Raw genomic sequence first — 20,490 nt, 5'->3', positions numbered from 1 at the left:
GCTGTCGGATCACCGCGGACAAGTCCGAGAGTTAAAAATAATGGCTCACACCAGTTGAGCCCTTGCCATGTTCCAGAAACTGTTCTAAGCATGTAACCATCAGCTTATTCAACTCTCTCAGCAGCCTTATGAGGAGCCCATTTTACAGAGAGGAAAACTGAGGCCCAGGGAAGTTCAGTAAATTGCTCAAGTGTGAGAGCCAAGATTTAAATCCAGGTGAACTGGCTCCAGAGCCTGTATTCATCATGATTACATTACATTTGCCTTAGACCGGATACCAATAGCCACTCAGGCAAGGTCATATTTAGCCAGCCATGGGTCAGGTGACACTTGTGGACACCAGGAACACCTGAGACAGCAGGTTGTGGCTGCTCCTACAAGCAGCTCTCAGGAACTCTCCTCACCTTTGGGAATCGCTCTTCCCCGTGACCCTAAGCCAGAGCTTTTCCGCATCGTCCCGGCTTCCCCATGGTCATAATGAAGAAGGTTGATTCTCCTTCATGCCGCCATAATTCTAAAGGCCATCATAAAGTGTCTCGACGTCAAAGTGTCTTCTAATTTCATTCTTTCAGGCTCATCGTGCTTTGTGCTCAGTGCTATCTGCCTCCCAGGACAACTGTAGCCTAAAATATTGTGATCGGTGATGAATATGCATTCTCCGGGTAAGGTGTATCGCTAGTAATTAAACAGTATTAATTCCATCAGTTTTGATTTATTCTGCTCTTTCAGTAATGAAGCTCAGTATTTTATTTTCTTTCTGCTCAGCACTGAGCCATAGAATTGGTGTTTAAGGATTATCATATAAATCTGCTTTTTGGTCAGTCGGTGTTGAGGAATTTTTTCAATATATTACAAATGTATTCATTATTCCCTCGTTCATAAAAATAATTAAAAGCTACGGGCCAAACACTAACTCCCTGAGCACGAAAGCCTGACTGGAGCTCCACTGCCAAATACCAAGGTTGCCAGCTTCTTAGTTTATGGGTTTCTTAATGAGAACTCATGCATTCTCGTTCACCAAAGGACTCAGGTGGACATTTTCTGGGGGCGTTTGCAGGGATCATAAAGCGAAAGCCCTACCTATCGAAATGAAAATGGGCTACGGTTATCCTCTGCAAGTGTTTAGCAATTCAGAAATGACTGGCCTTAAAATAAAAACAATTATTTAAAAGTTGTTTGAAAGCGATCCACAGATATTAATAACATGTGTTCATGTTCCCTTAAAGGGAAAAAAAAAAGCAAGGAAGGAAGGAAGGGAGAGAGGAAGAAATACAAGGAGATTCCATCCATCACTGTGATACCCAGGTTTCTCCTTAGATAAAACAGACATAAAACATGTGTTTTACAAGCCTCAGATGACCTTCGAGACATCTAAGTAGACTATCTATGGATTTTTAAGTATAATTAACAACTCCTGTTTTTCCACTGAAAGGATCCGAGTTCTGTTTCCCTGACAGGCAAAAGCCAATCAATCTCGTTTTCAAATGCTAATATAAGCAATTAAAAATAACATTAATTAAAACTCTACGGGGGCTGCTAGGTTTGGGGCCGGTGGATTTTGTTGTCTCCCTTCAGCTTAACCTCATGGCAATCCTAATTTACAGGACTAATTAGGGAAGCGCTGTTGGTTTGATCCACCTCTGGGAGGAAAAGCCGGCCCCGAGAAGCAGGCCCTGAGCTGCAGAAGGCCACCACACCGGGAGGGGAGCTTGGGAGCTGCAGCCGTAATGTTTATTTCACCTGACGGACGCTCTGTGGCAGGTCCTTTGATTTATAGTGAGGATATTCATTTTCTGGTTTTGGTATCCAGCATACAGTGATCATTGGTATTGTTGTAAAACTTGTAAATATGCCCTGTAGGATAAGCCATATTCAAAGCAACATCCTAATTAAAAGGAAAACTCAGTTGTCTTGCAAGATAATATAAGAGGGCACATAAATTGTAAATAAGATACATGGTAAAAATGAAAAAGACAGGCTGGATAGGAGAGGAATGAAATAAGATTTGGAAATGTGCTTTTTAAATGAACACAAATTGTGAGATAATGTCTCATTGAACAATAAAAATAACAAACCAGCATAAAAGATGTAATAGAATTTCCTATGTAGACCATTTTAATCTTCATATAATTTTCCCCAGTGCATCCACGTTTATTGAACTACAATGACATTTCTTTCTCACTCTGTCCAAAGTTACTGAGACAGTGTTCTTTGCTGTAAATAATCCCCCGATTATGAACATGAAAACGATCCAGAAATTGACCACGGTTTTTTTTTAAAAAATGACATAGTGTCTGCTCAGGGCCAAAAGTCTCGTGAGCAGTTTCTTCAAGTAAGCAGACTGAGAATACAGAAAACCACCTTCCCCACCCATCTCCCCCTGCATAAGACAACGCCACACCTTTGCTCCTTTCCCCGCCTCTATTCCAAAGATGCAAAGCAGACTTCCAGGGCACCCAACCCACAGTGTATGGGATGGAGCACAGAGCTGCTGCAAAGAAGTAGGTCCAGTAAACATGGCCTAATGTGACTTCAGGAAGATGCACAGCAGTCCTCAGTTTCTCAGTCTGAAAAATGGGGTGATAATAATTACCTCTTACTTTTCAGCCTGACATCCAAATGAATGTTTTTAGTAAATACTACTTAAATAAGGATGTGAGAGTCCAAATTCCACATATGGGAGCTAGCTGCAGGGGAGACATGTGTTGGGAACCGCCCTGACTGGTATCAGAAGCTGAAACCCCCGCCTAGCCTAAGGCTAAGGGAACGCCCTTGGAACCGTAAGCCAGCAAGGAGACAAAAGCTTATCTCCCTGGCAGGAATGCTGCTTCTGCTGCTTTATTCATAACTGAACCCCAAAAAGCTTGGTCGGTTAGCCAAAGACGGGTAGGATTCCTCACGGGGGGAACGACCTAAGACAGGCACGATCACTTTGGGAGGCCCCCCCAAAAGAAGGATTTGGGGGGCTGCAGCAAAAGGGGGTGATGGACCCTCGCTCCTCGGCTTTGATATAGCCTGAGTTCTCAGCATCTGGGAGAAAATCTCCTTATTGCCTTAGTTCCCTTGCTCCAGCTAAGCCTGAAACAATGACAGGGTGGTGCAGCTCTGTGCTGAAAAGGGCAGATTCCCCGGGGTGATCAGGCCTAAGAAACAACATGTAAATTACTGTGAAATCTTCTTTGTTTAGAATGCTCTCAGTTGAATGAGAAGGGTCCAAGGAGGAAGTTAGTTTGTTCCTCAAAGTCTCACAGCTCTTTGACCCCCACTCAATAGACCAGCAGAGTTCCTTGTTTTCTATAGTTCCTTACTTCCCCCTAATGAGTCCTGTACTTTACCTGAATTATTATGCAAAATGAGCCCAATAAAAGCAGGTATGGATGGTAAATAGGGGCGCTCCCCACTAGGGGGGGTGGCCATTTCGTCCCTACTTCCCCACAGAAACTAGTTTGTCTCTGTGCATGTGTTTTTTCTCACATGTTTTTCGGCGAGCCACCCACAGCGTTCCGTGGTCACTGCTGGCCGGTGACCCACGCGCATCAGACATGAAGTCCAGAGGGGGCCCTGTACCTATTGCTGCAGGAGCTCGGAAAATCCATGCTGCACTCAACTCCACGGTCATCCCAGATGTTTCCACTGCCACTGTAATGAGCGGCTCTGCCCTCTGCGAATGCTCCTGCTCAAGCCATCCGTGCATGTGTCCATGGGTGTCACCAATGCCCGTCTGGATCTTAAATTCTTTTTAAATACTCAAAAGTCAAGACCACACCCTGCTGTTTATGTTGCTTTTCTTTTGGCATCCCTATAGAGTCGGAATCCAGTTTCTGCTAAGTGTCAACATTCAAATATTATTTCTGGCATTCATAGTCTAATTTGTTTTATTAATATATTATTTGCCAAAGTTCATCAGGCAGCAGAAAGATGTACTTCATTATGCATAAATGAAATATATGCCAAATTCATCAACACGTCCATTTTATTAAATATGTTATCAATTAATCCCTTTGGTGAACAGAATTCGTAACTATATAATGTGACTAACTTTCGATTTTGATTTTGTACATTAGATTAACTATTAGAAAAGTCATGAACCTAATAAAAAATCACAGCTTGTGTAACCAGAAAAATAAAATAGGCCTGTAAAAACAAGAATTCTTATAATAAGTGGTCTGTTGTCAGAGTTGCAAATCATAATGAATTTCGCATTACTTTTTCTGGAGCGATTTAAAGAATTTAAATAGAAGTTTCTAAGTCTATTTGATTTCTTAATATAAAAATCAATTTCACTGGTTTTCCATTCTATTTTTTTAAAAGCCTCATTGATCTCAGTGCATGTGGAGGAGAGGCCATCATTAAACGCCTCCCCAGGCACTGCGTATTCAGACTCCACAATCGCGGAGAGGCTGGGAGGACCTGTTGGTCACAAAGGCAGCTCGAGGCGGGCGGGCGGCGGGATCACCAAAGTGGACTTCCTTTCCGAACGCAGAGGCCTCTTCTCCAGCTGACGTGCCCAGCAGTCGTGTCTATGGATGTCCCTCTAAGCCATTGTTTCGAATGACCTTGGCATACACCTTGGCTGATGCGTAAGGGACTCTGCATGTCGCTGGATCTTCGAAATCAACATGGAAGAGACCAAACCGCATGCTGTGCCCCTGGGTCCACTCAAAGTTATCCAGAAGGGACCATGCACAGTACATTCTAAGATCCACTTTATCAAGCTGGATAGCCGAAATTAAAAAAAAAAGAGAGGAACAGTGATGATGGCTGGGAAGGCTTTATGAAACAGAAACGATATCCCTGATGACCAGTGTGGGAATCTTTCTTGGGCAGGAGGTCACTGTGGAAACAGAGAAAAGCCTCTCAATCCCCTTCTCCAATTTCCTGTCTTAACCAAGCAGGGACTTCACTGAAAAAGTCAGATGACATAGTATTGTAATTATTTGGTTATTTACTCATTAAGACACTTGGGTTCATTCATTCATTTACTTAATACATATCTTTTCAATATACTACTTTTCGAATACACAGAAACACACAGAGTTTCCTCCTAGCGCCTAGCACCATACTCAGTTAAGGCGCTGCCCAGCATCTAAGTGTAACTTCCAGATCATCGAGAAAGCCCACCGGTCAATTCAAAGAGATGATAATAGCATGCCTGAGGAGATCTCAGCACTTACCTTGTGTCTCCCTGAGCAGACGGAGACATGTCTTACAATTCTGGAAATAGAACCTCCGCAATGAGATGAGTCAGCACACAGCACTGGCTGTGCCTGTAGCCCAGGCTGAGTGGGCACGAAAAAGGTGTGGCATCTCCTGTGCCCCACATCCAGCCTCAGAGGAGTGCTTACGTCCCTTGAAAAGAGCCAGAGCAACGGACTACCCCCCAAACATGCACATGCACAAACACAACATTCCATGTGATTCTCTAATTCATTCATAAATGTCCCAAAGCCCATCTATGGATTCCATATAAGACATGGAAATGTAGATAATTCTCTAAGTTTTATATTGAGTCCATCACCTTGGTCACAGAACTGACCTCATTTTTATTAGTATTTTAAGTTTGGCAAAACTCAGAGGTTGGGTAGATCTTTGCATTGAGTAGTTTCTCTTTTTCTAAATGAAAATAATAAACTGTATCTATTGAGTGCATGCATATCCATTTCTCATTTCAAAAACTACATTTAAAAGGAGTGTTTGCTTTATAATATATACATATTCTGAAATAAGTTGGGTGAAAATGCACAATCATATTAGAAGTCAAATTTTAATTGTGCCGGGAATTGCTTTTCCACCAAAGGGACTCTTCTAGCTTCAGCAACGGAACATCCACCCTCTAATTTTTTCTTTACTGTAAATCTATATTTTTCAGGTCTCTTGTAAGCACTACATGCATAAACAACTACATATGTGTTGGTCTCCAAGTCTTCCTAGACAAAAGACTCCTGACAGGTTAATTGAAGCATAACCCCTCTACCTTTGTGCAGGGAGGCGTGAAAAGTGCTTACCTGAGAAAGGGCTGTATGAATGGCCTCCAGGCAGAAATTAAGCCAAGGTGGATTGGCTCTTTTAAAATGCAATATTGTTGGAAAATTAACTATGTAACATGCAAACACATCAAGCATTGCAGGGATTAAAACATTTCCTAGACACTCCATCTTCTCCTACTTGTCCCCATTGCCATGCGTGTCTCCTCCCCTCTCTGTCAACCACAATCTGCAAAATACCAGTCTTTAAAAATCATAATTTTAAACATCTAACAAGTTCTGGATAGTATATCTTTAAGAATTCGAACACTCAAAGGCAAATATCAGGCCAGAAAACAGCTACCCCCTTTGCCCGCCCTGTATTTCAGTTGGGGGGCGTGGGAGGATCTGTGTATTTTCTTTCTCGTTCGCAGAACCACTGCCCAGCAAGCACGCCTGCCAGGTATACAGCCAGACAGTTTCTGAGAACATGCGCAGTCCCACTGATCATGTACAAAAGGATTGATTCATGCGCTAAACCAGGGGATAAAAACGATGCCCTGCCTGCCTGGAAGGGGACAAAAAAGGAAATCTCGACCATTTCATTGTTAACTGCCAGGAGTTCCGCAGCAGGCACTAAACTGCCCGAGTGACACTGGTGGGTGTCTCTGCATTTCCAGGGCAGGAACAATTCGAGTAGGGAATTACTTAGTCGGGGCTGCGGAGCCGGCCTGCTGGATGCCTTCGCGCCGTGCCCCCACTGGGAGAAATTACAAAACCATGCTGGAACCGGTACGCCTCTCCTCTTCCAATCTCGGGAACAGAAAGAGACCATCATCACATTTCTTGTCACTGTGATTTATGAGCTTCTAACTCTGAGTAGGGAAAAGCCACTGCTGTGGGCTCGCTTTCTTCCTTTAACCAGAGTTGGAGGCGAAGGAAACACAGACTTGCAGGAACTGTAGCTGGGTACAAAGTGCATGGGGATGAAAATGCCACTCACCACAGCCAGAGGTGGGTGTGGACTAAAAGGCCAGGGGAAGGGTCTCACAGCGGGTTGAACAGAAAGATGCAAAGATACAGGTATCTAAGCCTTGCTCATGTGCTATAGCTCATGTGCTATATAAAAGTGCTATATGGGCACTTTTAATAATAAGAACCCTATGTCAGTGTTGTAGTATACACACAGGTTCACACATGCATGTGCACGTATAGATACTGCTCAGTGTTAGCCAAGTTGAAAAGGTGGTGGGCACAGTCCTCCACAAGACTGCCCCAATTTTGAACACCAATTATAGTTTAGAGGGTTCCCAAAACTACCCTCGGTTTCAATAACGTGCTAGAGGGACCCCCAGGACTCACAGAAACTGTTATTCTCACAGTTATGTATTATTACAGGGAAGATACAGATGAACATCCACCGAGGACAGAGGCACCCAGAGCAGAGTCCGAGGGGCTCCGCAGAGTCCGAGGGGCTCCGCACACACCGTGCCCACTGTCTGCTCTCCTAGGCACGAGTGTGAACCTGTCGGAGAAACCACTACTCCACAGGGCCAGCCAAGCACTGTGACAAGAACCAGCAGGGAGGTTCAGGGCCATGGAAAAGGCAGAAGACCTCGCAGAAGAGAAATGAGAGGGAGAAAGGCCCAGGAATAAAGGAGAAAGAGAAAATAACAGCCTCCATATTTTAGGGTTCAGGCCATGTCAGGCTGCATTATCTGAGACAACCCATCTAATGAAAACAAGTAAACGTGGTGTATCAAACTTTAAAAGCAAATCTTTGCAACAATGGAAAGCTGACAATTTCCTAGGGAATCACCATGCCAAAGAGGAAAGTGACATCGAGATTGGCAGACCTGGCAGCTACTTTTGCCTGATGGGATTTTCTAATCTCAGGAAATCAGAACCTTTTTCTCGCTTCTGGAGTGAGGATAGGTGTCAAAGCACGGAGCCAGACCATGTCAAAAACCTAGTGTGAGACCTCACACACAGAAAACGAAGATCCCCGAAGACTAAACTACAAGGAGAAGGGCGAGCCAGAAGCAAACCTGTCATAGGAAAGTCGCCAATCACCTTGGTGATACAGAAGCCAATAAATCTAGAGTTTCGGTGGAGGTGGTCCCAGACTGATAGTACCCCAAGTGCCCAGAATATGTATATTTAAGTTATTTATGAAGAAATACACTTATATTCTAAACTTCCAATTGTCATTACAAATACTTTGAGTGTAACTGTCAGCATATATAGAAATATAACCAGACAGACATGGAAAATGATGACATAAAAAAAATCCCCAGAATGAACAGACAACAGGAACAGACCCACAAAGATTTCAGTTAGGATTGCCACACGATAAAATAACCATGTTCCCTGTGTTTGAACCATAGGCACTAACCTGAAGTCCTTGGAGGTTCAGGTACCATAAGAAATGAGGCGGCAGATTTGGAAGAGGACCATCTACAAGCTGGGGTGTGAGTCCCAGGGGCGGCAGTGCTACAGATGGAAGGGTTCTCTCGTTTCTCTCGTGTTGTAAGGATTAAACGAGAGACCATGGACCCAGGCACGGTACCCAGCCCACGATGGGCTTCTGTTGCTTCCCGCTCTGGCCACCCCATAGGAGAACGCAGAATCCACAGGAAAAATACACTCTGACATGCCCCCCCGCCGCAGCCAACACATCTTGAGAAAGCAGGAGTGGGGTTCGCAGGAAAATCCTGGCCCGTGTAAAAGGGACAACATTCAGACTGAGAGAGGTGAATTTAAGGGTGAAGGGACAGGTATTAACAGACTATGTAAATCTGAAAACAGGGCTCTTTACAGAAGGTGACAGACTCCTTTCTTTCCCCAGAGTGACAGACCCAAGTCATGGCCTGGCTTTACACCTGAATTCTGAGGCGCAGTCCTGAGACCCCTTAAAGCACTGAGTTTCATGTGTTCAGGCCCTGAAACCTGGGTTATGTTAGCTGAGCAGGTGCATTTTGGAAATCAGTTCTTGAGCAGCAAATCCTTGAGCCAAATCCGTAGGTAGTGTGCGTCCAAGCCATGGTCCTAACAAGTCCAAAAGACAGGATTCGAAACAACCTCAAATTTGAAGTCATTGAAATACAAAGGAAATATCTGAGACAAAGACACAGGAATTTACGAGAAGTCTTAGGGAGTGATGACAAAGGGTCATGGAGAACCTTCTATATGCATTTATTTATTGTTGATGTGTGGTATATATTATTATTAATATGTGGAAGGATGAGGATGATATAAAGACAGAGTCAAAGCAAATGTCCAAAACACCTCAAAGTGTAGACTCTGACCACCTAAACCAGTTGCAATTACCTGGGACAAAGCTTAAAATGTTCACTGGCACCACTGTACTAAAATCAGAATCTCTTGGGGTTATATTAGAGGCTAAATTCATATGCTGAAGCACCAGCCTCCTGTACCTCAGTGTATGAACCTTGTTGGAACAGAAAGTCTGTAAAGAGGGGTGTCTTTCTAACGAGAGAGAGGCACCAGAGGTGTATTTTCCCAGAGGAAAGACCAGTGAAGACATAGCCAGAAGGTGGTTATCCAAAAGCCAAAAACAGAGACCTTAGAAGAAACCAAACCTGCTGATGCCTTGATCTTGGACTTCCAGTTTCCAGAACTGTAAGAAAATTAATTCCTGTTGTTTAAGCCATCTACTCTGTGCCATTTCCGTACAGCAGCCCTAGCAAACTAATATAGGTGGAGACCTAGGAATTCCTATGTGTAATAAACTCCCTGAGTGATTTTTATACTTAATCAATGTCGAGACTCATAACTCTAGAATAAGCTCGGATAGGCCCCTAGATGTTCTGGACACAGGTTCCAACCCCAGAGGCTTACCTACGCAGTCTTATAAGTATTGGAGAAATGCCCTCGGCCCCTCTCCCTAAGGTGGGTAGGCAGAGGAGCTCTGGGCAAAGAGACACAGCTACGTGCAAGCCAGGTCACACCACCTTTCAGAAATGGATGGATACTGAGAAGCTCAGGTGGAGACACAAAATGCACAGGCAGAGGGGCAGGGCACAAACTACCTTTCCATCCTACTGCTTAGCCAGAGCCTAGCCTTCTTCCAGGCGTCATGAGAAATCCTCTCAACTCATCCTGTGCGATGCATTGGTTGATCAACCACCCAAAAGATCTGTCCGTGCCAAGCCTGGGCATGTACCTTTACTTGAAAAAAGGGCCTTTGCCAATGTAATTAAGTCAAGTATTTCCCAGTGAGATCATTCTTGTTAATGGTGAGTCCTACACCCAATGACAAATGTCCTTAGAAAAGAAGGGGGGGTGGGCTGGGATGGGAGTAAAATGCAGAAAACTGTACTTGAACAACAATTAAAATAAAAAATAAAAAAAAGAAGTGGAGAGAAGAAGACAACGGGAAGGCAGAGGCAGAGATTGGAGTGATGTGTTTGTAAGCCAAGGCAGCCACCAGAAGCCAGCAGAGAGGCAGGGAACAGATTTCCCCTCGGTTTCCAGAAGGACCAATCCCGCAGATGCTTGAATTTCAGGCTTCTGGCTTCCAGCACTGGGAGAGAACACATTGCTGTTGTTTTAAACCCCCAAGTTTGTAGTAAGCTGTTAAGGCAGCCACAGGAAACAAATGCACCAGCAGTTGCCAACTAGACTGTGTGAGTCCCAAACCATCCCCCCGATTTTGCTGAGGCCTTCGGGGAATCTCCCCTGAGGCCTGTCAAAGCCAGAGACAGAAGGCCTTCCCAGGACACGGGTTGAAGCAGGGCTCCAGATAACCGCCCCACAATGAGTTTTAAAATATGTTCCTCTAAATTTGGCTAAAACACACAAGGGCACCACCACTGGAGGACAGCCTTTGCTGAATACCACTTCCACAAGAGAGCTGGCACATGGACCGTTCCCCCTTTCTTGGGAGAAAAAGAAAATAAAGCAGTATCAGGAAGATCTAAACATAGAAAATGCACCATAAGCACCCCCGCCCCCAACTCCAGGTGAATATCAGTGGCTGGACAGCACCTGTGAAAATGCCCGAATAATCCCAACGCAGGAGGCCTCGCCTGCACCGGGAGCTCTTGGTAGCGAGAACTGTGGCTTTCTGAAAAGAGTGACTCTGAGAACCAAAGGCTAATTTTTAAATAGTTTATAGGCAAATGCCAAATAACCAGAAGGAAGCAGTATGGATTTCTTAATTATCTCTATTGTCCCTATTACTTACATCAGACTTTGGAGGAAAGAACCTGCAAAGAGCAAGCAGTTGCAAGGGATCACGTAAAAACATCTGAGTAATAAAGGTAATCTGAGGCTAGATGACACGTTCAGTGTCATGTTATATTTCCCCACCAATATTACTTTTGCAACTATTTCTGCTGCAGGGGAGAAGTTCTTATGGGAACCAAAGTTCTCAGCAAAGGAAGCTCCCTTCCATCAGGAAAGTTTCCTCCTTTCCCCTTTTCCTTCCTCCCTTCCTTCCTTCCTTCCTTCCTTCCTTCCTTCCTTCCTTCCTTCCTTCCTTCCTTCCTTCCTTCTTCCTTCATTCCTCCCTTCCTCCCTCCCTCCCTCCCTCCCTCCCTTCCTTCTTTCCTTCCTTCCTTCCTCCATTTTTCCTCTGGGACTTACTTTCCCCTCCTATAAAATGAAGGTCTTAGTATCTTCTCCCTAGGATTGTGTTGGGCATTAAGTAAATCAATATGTATAAAACCCAATGAGTAATGCACAGTTTATAGTGAGCACTCGGTGTGCACCACTTGCTGTTATACTGTTGTTGTAATTTCTCTCAAAGTCTGGGAGGTCAATGAATGAACCCTGTTTTATCTCCTCCTCCCATCTGGCTTCCAACAGCTTTCAGAGGGTGTAGAGTCAGCATAAAATGCTCAGTGCTGAGAACCAGAGAAATCAGGGCATCAGGGGAGAGTGTAGCATCTGGGGCAGGGTTTGTGCTCCGTGGGAATGGGTCAGTTGTGGGTCATGACAAATAAATCATTCAGGAAAAGGGACGCAGGGTGGGGCTGCCAGGAACTCAGGTGCTGCTGAAGCCCCTCTGCTGAGAGTGGTCGGCTGTGGGGAAGGCATCTCTCCAGGTTTCTGGGGCCCTGCATAACAACCACCCTATGTGTATCCAACACATATATATTGTGCTAGGAACTGGGAATATAATGGTAGGAGAATTAAAGAGTCCCTGCTTTTATGGAGCTTAACAGCCAATGTGAAAGATATATCTTCATCAAATTACCATCCCGTGAGCCTTCAATGACAATCTGTGCATGGTTTAATGAAAGAAAAGAAGTGGGAACTGGGAGAAAAAAAAAAACATATTCACTCACATTTATTGAGCACTGAGGTACCACTTGAAAGGTTTCATGTATGCATTCACCCATTTGACCTTGACAGCAAACCTATGAGTTAGATAAATCGTATCATTGTCCCCATTTTACAGAAAAGGGAATTGATGCACAGAGAGGTGAGGTAACCTGGACAAAATTTGTCTATCAAGTACGTGGGAGAATCGAGCCATTGGAACCCAGGTAGGTCAACAACAGAGGCTGCAGGACAAGCTATGACACTACTGAGTTTTGACAACACGCTGTAGTGGAAGGTGTATCTTAATCAGCAATGGTGGGAGAATGGGGTGAACGGGGCAGTTTCCTGGATGAACTAGAGCCGAGAGCTCAAGAATTAGCTGGAATTCTCTACACCTATTAGGCAGAGTTCTTTCTTAGCTGGAAGTAACAGAAGCTGACCTTGGCTGATGAAGCATAGAAGGGGCCAAGGTGAAGAACAGGCTCAAACAAAGCTTTCAGGAACCATGCCCAAAAGCACACCACAGAACTGGTGGGTGCAAGAAACTGCCTTACCTGCAAATAACCTAATGAGCACCAGGTCCTATGGCTCACGGTGCTGCCAACATCCACCTTTCCCACAACCACAGCAGCCACCAGCATCTCGGCTCCTTCTGCACCAGAAATTAGACATGGCACCCACTGTCATTCTCAAGAGCTGGGTGCTGCCCATACTCAACAGCACAATAGGGTCTGCCTTTCTCAAGCTGATCACTTTCAAATTAAATTCTCACATGAAAAGTCTGATTGGCAGAGGCTGGCTCACATGTCTGTATTGTTGCTCCAAAGAAACTTGGAGAATGTCATCCTTGCCTAGACAAAACTCCTAAATCTGGACATTCCTCAAAGGTAGCAAGTATAGTCAACAAGTGCTAGAGAGCTGGAAAATAGGACCGATTTTTTTCACTAGCTGAAGAAGGGCAAGAGGATTCCAAGGAAAAGAATGGCATGCGTGAAACATCAGGCATGGGAAAGTTCACAGCACAGGTAAGGAGCTTAAAGAAGGTAGTTCAATGGATCATAAAGAATTATCAGGAATTTGTGGAAACAGACAGTAGAATGGTAGTTACCGAGGCCTGGAGGTGGGGGACAACAGGGGGATGTTGCTCAAAGGGTGCAAACTTTCAGCTTTAGGATGGATAAGTTTGGGGGAATCTATGTACAGTATGGTGATTAAAGTTAACAATGCTGTATTATGAACTCGAGAATTGCGGAGACTAGATCTTAAATGCTCTCACCACAAGAAATAAATGGTAATTACGTCAGGGGATGGAGGGTGTTAGCTAATGCTATGGTGGGAATCATTTCTCAATATGTAAGTGTAGCAAATCAACACAATGTACACCTTAAACTTACATAATTTTTTTTATTTTTGTTTTACAGTTGTTCTAATTATTTCCCCCTTTGCCCCTCCCACCCGCCTACCCCCACTTGTTTGAAACAATGTGAAGTGATTAGTCAAAGAACATGCATGAAGGGCCCATGGACATGGACGATGGGGCGGGGATTGACTGTGGAACTTACACAATGTTATATGTCAATTACATCACACACAAAAAATCTGGAGGTAAAAAACAAATTATCAGGGGAAGGCCACAAGGCAGGGGCTGGGACTGTAGATTCTTCTATGAACTTTAAGGATTTTGATCTTTATCTTACCAGCAATGAAATGTCATTGAAGGAGTTTAAGCAAGAGAGTGAGTGACTTTAGCTAATTTGCATTTTTAGAAGATTACTGTGACCTCTGTGGAGAATGGATCTGAGTGTAGCGAGAATGGAACCTGAGAAAGCACTGAGGAGTGATTGCAGTGAGCTCCAGGGAGGGGATGGGTGTTCCTCTGGGGTGGCACAAGTGAAGACAGAGAGAAACACACGGATTCCACAGATACTCAGATAAAATCGACAGGATTGAACATTCCACTGGTGAGCAGTGTGAAGGAGACAAGGTAGCAAATTTAGCACAATTTAATGGATGATGTGTAAGTCTCTGAGGCAGAAAACAACATAGACAAGTTGGGGGGAAGGCATGGAAGATAATAAGTCAAGCTTTGGCTACGATGACTTTCAGGTGCCATTGCTGACCTCCAAATGGAGAGGCCAACAGATAGCTGAATGAATAAGAGTGCAAACTAGAGTCTGAGATGGAAATGCAGAGATGGTAATTGAAGTCATAGTCATTGAACAGAATTTATAGAATAAGAAAACAAGACTTTTGTGTAAGTCTTATGTTATTCCATCATTTGAAGATACGTAGATTAGCTGAAAAAAGATCTTAAGAAGGAGGGCCAGAAATGTCCTATGTCCTTCACCTGATACCATCACAGGTGACACTTTTTGTCGATATAATCTGACCAAAGTCACACATTACAAGGGGAGAATTTGGAAAGGAACCCTATGGCTGCCTGACTGCCAAGTTCACAATCCTTATATCAGAATAACATGGCAAGATTGCAAACCTAGAAAGATTGTGAATCTATGACTCAGGGTAATACCAGAGGGTCAAAGCCAGCATGGAAAGCACATAGCAAGACCACGTGGAGGGCATAAAGTGGGCGGAGGTGAGGGAAGCACCAGTAACATCAATCCCCCTGGGGCAAAATCTGGGCCTTGAAGTGTAGGGAAAAACGCTCAAGGCTCCTCCTCACCTTCACTAATCCTCTTACATCTCCCCAGGAAAAATTCAGGATCAAAACCAGAAACTTGCCCTGGCTGGCGTAGCTCTGTGGATTGAGCACGGGCTGCAAACCAAAGTATCGCAGGTTCGATTCCCAGTCAGGGCACATGCCTGGGTTTCAGGCCATGGCCCCCAGCAACTGCACATTGATGTTTCTCTCTCTCCCTCTTTCTCCCCCCCTTCCCTCTCTAAAAATAAATAAATAAAATCTTTAAAAAACAAACAAACAAATAAACAACAACAAAAAAAACCAGAAACTTGCCCCCTTGGGAGAAAGAGCAGTATTCCATTTAGAGGACAGTAATTCTACCAAGTTTTTCTGGGGTGGTAATTTTAAGGGGGGTCAGATTATTCAGGTATAGCAGAAAGGGGTTGGGTCTCTCTTTCATGCAGTCCGGAAGTCAGTGGTAGGATGGCCCAGTCTCTTCCCTTGGAGCCGATGCTCACACTTGGTTTAAAGTTTCTCTTTTCCTTATTTGTGGACAGGCCCAAAGCCTCTTGGATTGGTTAGGCCTAGGACAGAGGCGGGCTTAGTGGGCTCTATCCGTTGTTCTGGTTCCCTTTGCTGGGATTCAGTCTAATGGTGTGAGTTTTTTATTTTATTAGAAAGATAAGTTCAGAACTCCTAAGATGAATTTAGAGGACACTGTGGATTTTCAGTCTGTTTTAACTCTGGGTGTTAGACTAATTCTAGCTTGTTTCTAATCTAGGCACATAAACAAATAAATAACAATTAAAGTGCCATGTGGTTTAGACCAGCTCACTAGACTTCTGGAGACAATTTGAGGACCGAAGACCCAACTAACAGTCAAGTGTCACTTTACTTCTTTTGTCTTTTTAGTGTATATTTCTCCACTAGAGGTGTGGGGTTGTTGTAGATATGACTCAGCTATGGCAAAATTTGTGTCATGAGTTTTCTAGTCAAATGCTCTATGATGACTCAAACATTTTTATCTTCAGTTCTGGCATTTCTCTAGCCTACAAAAATCTACAAATAACTGATTGTATGATTTCTTCTTTTGGGGTGTAAATGACATTTAAAAATTTAACATGCATATTTATCCACTAATGTTTAATGCAGCATTATTCACAATCACCAAAAGATAGCAATGACCCACATGTCCCTCATTGGATGAATGGAAATGTGGTGAGTAGCTACAATCGGATACTTATTATGCAGTATTAAAGATGAATAACATTTTGATCATTTTAAAACATGAGTGAACCTGAAGACACTATGCTAAGCGAAATAAGTCAAACACATAAAACACGTATTGTATGGTCCCACTTATTTGCATTACCTAGAATGTCAAATTCACAGAAACAGAAAGTAGAATAATCGTTCTCAGAGATAGAGGGGGATTTACATGGGTACCAAGTTTCAGGCTAGGGCAGATGATAAAGTTCTGGATGTGGATAGAGGTTACGGCTGTACCACAAAGGGAATGTACTTACTGCCACTGGTCTGTATACTTGAAAATGGTTAAAATGGTAGAGTTCACTTAAATATCTTGAAAGGCATTTTAATTTTCAAATTTTAAAAATTAAATTTAACACTTAACATTTTAATTATAAATTTTTAAATAAGTAAATAAAATTTATGTATAAAACAGGCCTCTTGGTTTTCAACCCATTCCTCAAACCTACCTCTACTCTAGCTTTTCTAGTCCCAATAAATAGCACCGCCCAACCAGCTCTTCAGAACAAACTCCTACAAGTAAGTCATGCTAGATTCTCCCTTTTCCTTATCCTATCCCCTGCCCTTCTGTGGCCAGCTCCTCCTCTGTCCACTCTTCTGTTTCTCTAAACGAACACAACTGCTTCCTTATTGGTCTCTCTGCCACAATCCTTGTACACAATATAGCTAGAAAGTGTAAATCTTTGAAAAAATATTTCAGCTATGTCCTTCCTCTGTGTAACTCCCCCACTCAATGGCTTCTTGCTTCACTTAGTGCAAAATTTCAAATCCTTATATGACCTTTAATAACCTATGTGATCAGGCATCTGCCTATCTTTCCTACATCTTTTCCTTCCTGCCATCCACTCACCTTTCTCCAGACACACTGGGTATTTACTCTTCTCGAATTTTCCCCTTTGATTCCCATCTGGGTATTTGAATCCTAGTATCTCCAAGCTCAACAACCAAGACTTCAAAAGCCATTCACTCCAAGTCCCCACCCAGGCCTGATTCCCTGTTAGTACATTTCTGGGCTGGCCCTATTCCACGGGAAACCAGCCTCTGCTTCCAGCCCCAACCTGGGTACTCCAACTCTCCATCTACCGAGATCTGAGATTCCCCATCACTTCCTGCTGGCCTCCCGCTGTTTGATATTTCCCAAAAGCTTCTCCACAGTCTCCGCTGCTGCTACCAGTCTTTACCTCTGATATTTGATATATCTCAAAGAGCCTGTATTTGACTCTTGGCTGCTTTTCCAGGGTATTTCTCTTGAGTGTTACCCCTTTCCTGAGAGATCTGGATGCCCTCAATACTACTGCACCATGTCATTCTGCTCCTGGACATGGTGCTGAGTTTGATCCCTTGGTCCCAGAAGTCCCTTAGCCACCACAGCAGAACTCCATAAGAAAACATTCCACCATATAACCTCATCCCTAGGTCTGAGGTACACACTTTGGAATAGCTATCATTTTTTAGGCCATAAGAATATCGATCCATGTGTATCTACAAAGAGCCAATCTCTAGTAACTACAGCTACCTAAGGGTAACCCTCAAAGAAAGTAGTTGATGCCCCAGATGGAAATAGCAGGGTCCTGTATTTCTACAGGTGAAAGACTAAGTTCTGGGTTCTATGGCTCTGTCAGTGGAAAAATATGAACCATGGGTGAATAAAAATCAGCATAACCACAAGTGAGGGCAAAGAAAAAATGTGTCATTTTGCTCTAAGGCTTTAGAACTGTAGTTTGTCAAACTGTACCCTTAAATAAATGGACTAATAGTAACACTTTCCTCGTAGCTTCTCTCTTTCATTCCTCCTTACAACTACAAAATACTTTATTAAGTGTCTACTACACTCAAGTTAATTGTTTTAGGCAGAGTGATTCTCACAGGGGGAAAAAAAATCTAATGTAGACCTTGCCCTCAAGGTCAAGTAGTCAAGCAGAAGAATGAGGTTCCCTACTATGTGCCTCTACTCAACACCCTTAACTTCCCTTGCATAAGGTGAATAAGATGTGAAGTTAACTATTTGTTCAGTGCCTGCCTTGTACTCCAGACTCTCAGCTCCATGGGGGCAAGAAGCACATGATCTTATATTCCCAAAGCTTAGCATAGTGGCTAGTAAAGAACAGGTGTTTAATGAATACTGCTTAAATAAATTAATAACTACAAATAAATACGGAATACTGAACATAATGTGAGCAATTTAAGAATAGCCTAAAAGAATATTTAGCCTATGGGTGAAAAGAATAAAGAAAAGTAGTTCTAAAGATGGCAAGACTATTTTCTTGACCAAGTTGATAAAATTCAACTCCAAATTTCACCTTGTCCAAATGAAGAGAAAGAACTATCTTCTGCCGATCTGACCAGCTCACTGCTCATTTTGTATGCCAGAATATTTTTCCAGCATCACTTGACTTCAAGATCATGTCCCTTGTCAGTTACTGATATTCCTATACATATACAACAAATGGTGAATAAATTATATTAGATGCTTCTTAAAAAGCCATCCTCAGAGGAGTCAATGACACCTTTTGTTAATGACGAAGGGAGAAGAAGCAAGCATTAGCATTATCCTCGCCACAATAACACCACAAAAAACACTTCCAGTGCCTGTTTACTGCAGCCACTGTACCTGCACAGGGTCAAAAAGTAGAAGAAATTGGGTAACAGAGAGTTGAGAAGAAAGAACGATGACACCTCTTTAAAATGCTCCCGTGTAAGTTTTCACATTGCTGGCACCAGGTTCAGGCCCAGGTGGGGTACACTTCACCCAGGCTGCCTGTCCTGGCCTACTGTACAAGTCTCGCTAGTCTGCCTCTTAAGGACAAGGAAGGACACCGCTCGGTGATACGGCCACAAGCTGTTCAGGGAAGAGACTTTGCTCAGCACATTTCAGCTACTGAGCGAGGCTGGGTTCGTTGCAGAGAGCCACATAAAATAAATAATCATGCAAAAGCAGATTTGTTCTGATAGGGCTCTGACAGCTGCTCCGAGAGGTGGGTCCTTGCAAGCCCATCTTTCAACAGTGAACTGACCCAAAGATCCAGGAAAGCTCCAGACAGGACCATATGGCCTGGAATAAAAACATATTTCAAACTCTGTTTATTATGCATATCTTTCAAAGGTTCACTACTCTGTGATGAAACATTGCACCTGCAAGGCTTTAATAAGCTTCCCAAGCTAGTGCAATTATAAAATTGCAGGCACCTGAAGAATTTGTCTTCTCAAACACTTAGCCATGCACTGCCCACCGATGGCTGGTCTCATTCTTTTTAATTACACAGGTTTGCAGTATTTTGTAAGCTGCGATCAATACTTATTCAGATAATAAAATTCCTTATAGACCTCAGAGTGAGGGCCATGAAATATCTCTCCTCCTAAACTTTGGGGACTCCAACATTATGGCATAAAAGAAAGCAGCCATTCAATCATGCAGCCCTGCAAAGACAGGAGAGCATTTGACACGAATTTCAGATGAGCTTTAACCATCGAAATGGCACAGGAGGAGGAGGGGTGTGAAGTTTCCCTCTACAAGTGAGCTCTGTGGCTCCACATCTGGTTCCAGTAATTGAGAGGCCGCATTCATTCATTATTCACTCAACAAATATCCACTGAGTTACTATTATGGACCAGACTCCAGGCTAGGCGTGGTGGTTCAGAGGGAAACAGCATGCAGTTTCTGCCCTCAGGAGCCGAGTCTCACTGAGAAGACAGACCCAAAAGCACTTGTTTGGGAAAACAAAAGGACACTGTGGGGTGATTTAGCCCTCCTGGGAAGTTCAAGGGCAGCTTTCCAGAGGAACAGACATTTGAATCAAAACTTGAAAGAAAGCTAAGAGTTCACTAGCTAACCAAGTAAAAGAAGATACGAGCCAAGGCAGAGTTAGAACTTTGTCCATGTGTCCATGTGAACGGCCTCTTTCAAGGCCATGAGCAGAGTGATTCAGTTTGAGGCTCTGAGTCCTATTTCCATCTCTGCCTCTAATTTGCTTATGCATGAACGAGACTCATGTGTCCAAAGTTGCTCATATGATCCAGTGATTGGTATACATTGGATGATCTTACAGGTTTATTGGCATTAAAATCTCTCTAGGGTTCTCCCCAAACTAAGAATCTATATGAAATTTAGAACTCTTAGTTCTCCACCCCAAAACAGTGCAGAGTGGTACATCTTTAGATTTCAGGAATGTATTTTATGTAAGATGGCTTAGCCTAACCATTATACAGAGTGATGAAGTGTCTAAGTTTTGACGGCTAAGATACTGTCTTATTACTCTGGAGCCCATGGTCCCACATCAAAAGAGCCTTTGATTGTATCATGGAAGGATTATATTATACTCAAGCTTC

General features: G+C 43.4%; 1 protein-coding gene across 2 annotated transcripts in view; it reads right to left on the bottom strand.

The window, feature by feature from the left end:
- Positions 1 to 3,959: 3,959 nt before the first annotated feature.
- Positions 3,960 to 20,490, bottom strand: part of LOC114491563 (cytosolic beta-glucosidase) — a 100,715-nt gene continuing 84,184 nt past the window's right edge. Inside the window, exon 5 of one of the 2 annotated variants that reach the window (XM_036019365.1) lies at positions 3,960 to 4,723. In XM_036019365.1, coding sequence (XP_035875258.1) covers positions 4,521 to 4,723 — 203 coding nt within the window. In that variant the 3' untranslated portion in view covers positions 3,960 to 4,520. Of the gene's footprint in view, positions 4,724 to 16,529; positions 19,217 to 20,490 lie in introns of those variants that run through there. The other variant, XM_036019369.1, reaches the window with a different exon arrangement.

The sequence above is a fragment of the Phyllostomus discolor genome, chromosome 1 (genome assembly GCF_004126475.2).
Source record: "Phyllostomus discolor isolate MPI-MPIP mPhyDis1 chromosome 1, mPhyDis1.pri.v3, whole genome shotgun sequence".
NCBI lineage: Eukaryota > Metazoa > Chordata > Mammalia > Chiroptera > Phyllostomidae > Phyllostomus > Phyllostomus discolor.
This window is presented reverse-complemented; position numbering and strand designations above follow the sequence as displayed.